General features: G+C 38.8%; 1 protein-coding gene across 1 annotated transcript in view; it reads left to right on the top strand.

The window, feature by feature from the left end:
* The first annotated feature begins 1,289 nt into the window (after positions 1-1,289).
* Positions 1,290-7,500, top strand: part of LOC125032934 — a 10,832-nt gene continuing 4,621 nt past the window's right edge. The window contains exon 1 of the mRNA XM_047624333.1: positions 1,290-1,425. Within this exon, the coding sequence (XP_047480289.1) occupies positions 1,423-1,425 (3 nt within the window). The 5' untranslated portion in view covers positions 1,290-1,422. The remainder of the gene's footprint in view (positions 1,426-7,500) is intronic.

Below are 7,500 nucleotides of genomic sequence, written 5' to 3'. Positions count from 1 at the left end.
TGCTTGTCTGTTTTTGTATTTGTGTGTATCTGTGTGTGTATTTTTTTTTTTTTTTTTTTTTTATGTGTGCGTGTGCCTGTTGACCCGTGCCAAGATTTTCATTTGATTAAGTATTAGCAAAATAAGCAAATAGTTTTCGAAGTATTTATTAAAAGTCGGAGATGCGTAACCTACAACTTTTAAGACAAAGTATGTAATAAACCTCCTTCATTTTGAAACTATTGCTTAGGAAATGAAATTGTTATGTATAGACGGACACGTACATATACGCACTGATACTTTTATACCAGATACTGATAAGTTTACTTATGCGTAATACTTATACTTGTACTTAATACTTATACTTTTATACTGTTATCTAATTAGTTTAATAATTTTGCACTTTTATTTAAGTTATCAAAGATTTATATATATTAATTTAATACTTCGATAATTTTATACTTTTAATCAAAACTTTTCTTTTATATTTTCATTAATCTAATAATTTTATTATATAATGTATTCTAGTTAATACTTACACTTATGTTTTTTTTTTTTTTATACGTATATACACACAAGCCACTACACATGCACATATTCACAGACACGAATGTGTGTAATTATCTCAATTAATATTATTTTCCCTTTCCTCTGCCTGAATGTGCAGAGCCAGGTGCATTCATGCTGCAAGATAAGGGGCTGCTTTATCAGTCCCACGACCTTCGGCAAAATGACAGTAATCATTTGTCTTCATCCAGGGCATGTGGTTTTACATGTATGCATATATGTAATTTGTGTGTGCGTGAGTGTGTGTGTGTGTGTGTGTGTTTTGTGTGTTTTGTGTGTGTGTGTGTGTGTGTGTGTGTGTGTGTGTGTGTGTGTGTGTGTGTGTGTGTGTGTGCGTGTGTGTGTGTGCGTATGTGTGTGTGTGTGTGTGTGTGTGTGTGTGTGTGTGTGTGTGTGTGCGTGTGTGTGTGTGTGCGTATGTGTGTGTGCGTGTGTGTGTGTGTGTGTGTGTGTGTGTGTGTGCGTGCGTGTTTGCATTTTTGTGCGGACACGAGTATGTTGGTTTAAAAATACAGCGGAATGATAAAATCACACAACAAAGTGCTGTAAATATCATCAAATAAAACAATAGCGATATCATGACCAGATATTCGCATAAATAAAAAATGAAATCTCATTGCCCCACCATGGCTGCCAGCTGTTCCTTCACACCTGTTCTTTTTTCATTCTTTCTTTTTCTGTTGTGATATTTTGCTTCGATTGTTTTTAATTACTTCTTTATGTATTGCCATGCTTTAGATCCCAGGCAAGCTCTCAAGTACACCGGCTACACGAGAGGTTTTCCTCCTCTGGGTCACAAGGTGTTGCTCATGATTCCTGCGTCTATATAAGCTCGAGACTTCAGCTGTCTCGCGCCATTCCACAACGCAACGCAACATGGTGAGTCAAGAAGTGGAAGCTGTTCTTTGTCTGTTTTCCTTTTCCTTGTCTATTTTATTTTTTATTTCTCCAATTCTTATTTCATTTTTTTATTGAAAATGTTTTACCGCGTCAACTTCATTAACGCCGTATGCAAAATACAGCGATAGGGTGGGGCAGGTAATAGCATTGTGATAAAGTATAGCGGCGAAACAAGATAGAAATGCGTTAACGATCTGGACAAAATGTGTTGGATGTCAAAAGCTGTAGATCGCTGAAGGACAGTGTTCGTCTTCTACGTTTGCTTGGTGTTTCTCCATGATGCTTGAGGGTGAAGAAAACACCGATGAAATCTAAAGTAGGTTCATTTGAGATCATCTCTGACAAAATAAATACGGAACTCTTCCTGCCCCTCTGCCCCACACGCCAGGCTCCGCCTGCGAGTGTTTACTGCCAGACGTGTGACTACAGAGACAAACTAAAATGTTGTACTCTATAAATCATACAGAGAGTCTCACTATTTCATATAGGTGATATGCTACACCAATATAAACTAAACATAATCTTCTATATTTAACATGGTATAACATATGACACAAAAGGAAGTGTATAATATATAATCACATAATTATCACTAACTACGTACGATAATAATGGCATCACAATACGTATGCACTGGCATCATAACATGGCACTTACAACTCACATCATTGTCATAACTCACTTCATTACACAACCCACAGACAGCACGGTAGTGAAAAGGGTAAAGAGGGGATAGCAAATAGAGTACGACGGAGATTTGTAAAAGGGGAAGGGGTATACGGAAATTAGATCCATTAGAGAGCATTTACATATCTGAGGAAAGGAGAGTAACACTGTATGAGGAAAACTAAATCATCGGGTAATATGGGTAGTAATGGTAGTTGGGGAAGTAGGAGAAGAATCCAGAGGGAAGAGGGAATGGCTGTGTACATGGAGAAGGACGGGGTATTTTGGGAAAGTGAAAGGAAGAGAAGTAGGGGGAACTTGAGGAGGAAGAGGATGGATATCGGCAAATACTTTGGATGTAGAGCGAATAGGAATAGAGGGATTGGAAAGTGGATGAGAGATCGTTTAGGAAGTTTTAGATGTCTTCAAGAGTTTCCGGGGAGGTGGAGGTCTGAGAAATAAAGGTTTTCTTGTGAGGAGGAGAAAAGGAGATAGATGCCCGAGGAGCAAAGGTGGGTATTGGTCAGGATGTGGGAAAAGAAGATGGAGTAAAACGTTTAGGATGACTAGGTAAAGTAAGAAGGAGGAGGGGTAGTCATCGGGAAAGATTGGAGTATTTGGATTTAGACGGGAAAAGGAATTTGTCTGGAGGAGAGAGGGAGTAGAGGCAGGATGGTTCAGGATAGAGGGATGAGATACTGAAGGAGATGCTGAGACTTCTTTAGAAGATAGGAGGGGAGCAGAAAGGACAGTTTTGGATTAGGTAGAGCGAAAAAAATCGTTGACGTGCTTCCTGTCTGGCCTCACGTAGACTGAGGCTGTGTCTGAATCTGAGAACTACTACCTCAGATTCGAGCTCCTTAAAATACTTTATGGGAGCCACCACAATTACTATACATGCGTGACTGAGCAAAGCATTTTGAACGGCCATGAACAGGTTGGGCACATAGCGGGTAGCGGGCTGTAGAGCGACAGTGCTTCGCTGGGTGGCCCAAAACGCCAACATTTCTGACACTGACGAGCAAGGGGTAGATATGGTCGGACGGGGCAGGGCACTCCACCAATATAAACTACATTAGGGAGGAGGGCATGTCTAAGTTAATTTTGACAATATTCTCTGGGAAGAAAAGTGTAGCACTGTAAGGCCACTGCATCATAATCGACGGCTGTAGGGGGAATTACAAAGAATCGGTCCCACTTGGCTGGGCCAAAATGAGTACTCAAAGAATTTGTAGAGGTGAGAGCAGTAAACGGATGAGGGTGGAAGGAAGATGGGATGGTGTGTAGTGAGGGAGCACTGTGGGGAGGAGGACAATAAGTATGAAGAGTAGTAATAAGGGGGTGTCAGATGATAAAGAAGATTTTGTAGTAAGAGATGGAGTAGAGGATGTTGGAAGAGAGGAAGGGGTGTTTTCCGAAGGTTGAGTAATGATCTGGATGGATGATTCGAAATAGACAGCGCTGACAGCAACCATCGAGGATGAGGTATTAGTATCAGCGGTCGGAGCCGTGGTCAAAGGAGAGGCAGGAATCGGGACACCAGGTAAACCAAATTCAAATAGCCTAGTTGATGGAGGGTCTAGCCTTAAATGAACCTGATTTTTTGGGGGAAAAAAACGGTCCATCCCTCAGGGACCTCATAAGGGCTCGGCGTTTAACCAAGGTTCCCGGATGCCGTTCATGACTGACACAAATCCAGCCTCTCATCCTTTCAGCACGGCTCTCAAACCTTAGGAAGTGGACAGAAGAAGTTGAAAAGAGCGAGAGAAAATGGAAGGGAAAGAAGGAAAGACCATGCAAAATTAGTTGAGGCGAGGGCTGAGGTCCACCTATTAACCCAATGCCGTCGGGGAAAATGAACAAAAAATGGGGAAAATGCTGTGCCCATTTTCTATATTTTTTGTGAAATGTCTGCTCATAGATGGCTCTGCTAGTGCTTAGCCACAAAGGAGTCAATTAATAGACCTTGTGACCATACGTGATTTGAATTGGCGGGAAAAACGTGTTTTTTACTAGTGCTATGGATATCGATGGTGTTATTTTTATTATAAACATTATAATTATTATAATGTTTTTTAATATTAGTAACAGCAAAATAAGATAATGTAAAATATTTCGTAAATCAAAGAAAAGGGTGAACGGGCGAGACGGGCAGTACTCCTAACTGGCTCATTGGTGACTTAGTACAAGTATAGCCATCTATGTGTATAAACAATCAAACAAGTACTAACAGTGGGCAAAGCACGTGTCTACCCGTCGTATCCGTCGGCAAGGGGTTAAGGCCCCCACAACAACGACAAGCAAGGGATCGGGCGATTTTTTATTATTTTTTTTATCCCATTTTTGGGGGGGGTGTAAGGATTGGCTTTTATCTGCAGCTCTTATTCTCTTTTTAGGCCGAGCAATCAGTTATTTGGGTAGCGTAAAATATTAGACAGAATGTATATAATATTTGGTGTAAGGAATCACAGCATATAAAACAATAGTTTATTCGGTATATCCAAAACACAGCAACAACAAAAAACGAAAATATTATGAAGCTTCAAATCCAAAAACATGTAAAAAAAAACAGACGATTATTGTTTGTTTGTTGTTGTTGTTGTCAGGCCACGAGATCCAAGCCAACTGCCTGAGGTAACTTTAGTAACTTCGTCTTATTTTTTAATAATGTCCAGCGGGCTCAGAAACAAATTGATTCTCAGTGTTTCGTCTCTAGTTTATTATTCAATTATCGTGAATAATAATGATAATAAATCATATCCACGAAAAATATAAATCACAATATGTAAATGAGTGGCGGGAAGCAAGGTCTGTCTGAACGACACGACGGTGGTAGCATCTTGTCACAAGAAGGTTATATTCGCGTAGATGCTACAAAAAAGGCCTGTAATGTAGGTCGGTATAAAGAAGGGAGAGGGAAATGCAGGTTGTATAGCTTGCATTGTTGTTTCATTTAGGTTTTGCGGTGATATTTAATAACATTACATTACAACTTGGGAATCGTAAAATATCAAGGCTCACTGCAGACGTTGGCCGCAGTGTCGTCGTCGTCATGGTGACAGAACACGACATGCGGCGACGGATCTGCAGACAACAGGGGCTCGATTATTTTTTTTTTTTTTTTTTTCCTTTTTTTATTATTAATTTCCCTTTCTCCTATTTTTTTTTATTTTTTTTTTTGGGGGGGGTTGTTTTCTCTCTCTTTTATAATACAGTGTATATCAGTTAGAATTATATTGTATATATCAGTATAACTATTGGTGATGAAAAAGTTACATATACAAAAAGTCGTTACAAAATTGACGGTTTCTCTAACAACAATCATGCATTTGATATAAATAAATTAGAGAAAAACAGTTCGTCTTCTCTTAAAAATCTACTATCATTTGCATTATACATTAATTATGAAATTAACTGTAGAACTACTTTAGATATCAATAAAATGGACATTAAAGTTCTGTAAACCTAAAAGTACGAGTTACCCCTCCATATGGAATTCAATCGTTTTCTTTGGAAATTACTCCCGTTTTCCTCCATAATAAAGCAAACATTTATTCTATATATTCTTTACCTTATGTATCTGTTTCACTCATAATGTTGATGACCCTCTCATTCTAATGCTTTCAACCCGATTAGTTTATCTACAGAATCAACCGAATGATAACAGGTCCAATAAGGGTTCATTTTTCACGAAATTTTGCACGAAACGGTATTAAAAAAATAAAAAAAAAAATAGAATAAACACGTTTCCCTATTTATTAATGTCTGTCCGTGTCACTTTTCTGTTCGAATTTTCTCTCTTTCTTCCTTTTTCCGCACCCTGATATTTCTGCTCTATCTAATGCAATTTTCTTTTTTAAGTGGTCACCGTTGCCTCGCGTTCTACACGTTTTTTTTCCGCGTCAGGAAATGAAGTAGATCCCAGGCTAGTTGGTTATAGTTAAATGCGATCTGCTAAGATAACGTGAGCGCACTTTGTCAAAAATAAGAACAAGAATAAAACAAGAACAAGAATAAAAGCTTACCTTCTTCGTCCTGTTACTGCCCAGAACATCCTGATAAATATATCACAGATTTAATATGTATGTCTGAGCCAGCCGCATAGTCGTTGGTAGCATCTTGTCACAAGGTCATATTCGCGTAGATGCTACAAAAAAGGCCTGTAATGTGGGTCGGTATAAGGAAGGGAGAGGGAAATGTAGGTTGTATAGCTTGCTTTGTTGTTTCATTCAGGTTTTGCGGTGATATTTAATAACATTATATTACAAATGGGGAATCGGAAAATACTACTTAGGCCAGTGGTTCATAACCTTTTTAAGATTCACGAGCCACTTTAAGAATCTGATAAAAACACAATAATGATTAAGGTTAGTTTTTCTTTCCTTTGTACGAACTTTACTTTCTGAATGTCAACCTTATATTTTTTTCTGCTCATAAGTCAGAATATTCGACATATAAACGCAATTATTCAGCAGTTGTAGCAGTAAATTTCTCTCACCTGCCAGCCCATGATATCACCACATTTCAACACCCAGGTTGTGATAATACATTACTACTGAATATTCACAATAGAAAACCTGCTTTAGCACAGAATCTGAACAAAAGGCAAACGTTACGAGTAGCATGAGTCACCTCCCTCCCTTAACCGTTACTCCCCCCCCCTCCCCCCCCCCGGTCCTTCCTTTTAGCTCCCTCACGCCGCGCAGGAAGGGAACCTCGCTGAGACAGAAGCCATTAGCGTATAAATTATTATTTTTCACAACAATGTGTACCATAATTTCCACTACTAACTCAAACCACAGCAGTTAAGCTTAACAACGTCTGCACTGCAATTTAGATCTTGCCAAATCTAATACTTAAGTTCTTACACCATGATATACAGGTAATCACTTATTACTAACTCTAATCAATGCTGAAATCATGACCCTAGCGTCGCATTCGAATGATCCGCGGCAACCTAGGACTATTTACCTGCATGGGACCGACGCGGGCGACTGAGCGAACAACTGTGCAGATGGTATGCGCCCGCTCCGACGAATTTCCGTGGCTACACTTTGAATTATTTTCTCACTAAAAAGTCTTTCGTTCGTCTCACGTGCTCAAAATTTTGATTTTGATATACTTAAGAATGTTTAAGTTTTATGTTTAGATAAATCATATACATACATACATGCATACAATACTCATATATATATATATATATATATATATATATATATATATGTATATATGTGGATATATACTTAACACACACACACACACACAAACACATATATGTGTGTGTGTGTGTGTGTGTGTGTGTGTGTGTGTGTGTGTGCGCGCGTGTGTGCAACAGTCATTATACAACTCGTCCGACGTGTAAAAATCACTGTACCAATCATTACTTTC

Source organism: Penaeus chinensis, chromosome 15 (assembly GCF_019202785.1).
Source record: "Penaeus chinensis breed Huanghai No. 1 chromosome 15, ASM1920278v2, whole genome shotgun sequence".
In the NCBI taxonomy this organism is placed as follows: domain Eukaryota; kingdom Metazoa; phylum Arthropoda; class Malacostraca; order Decapoda; family Penaeidae; genus Penaeus; species Penaeus chinensis.
This window is presented reverse-complemented; position numbering and strand designations above follow the sequence as displayed.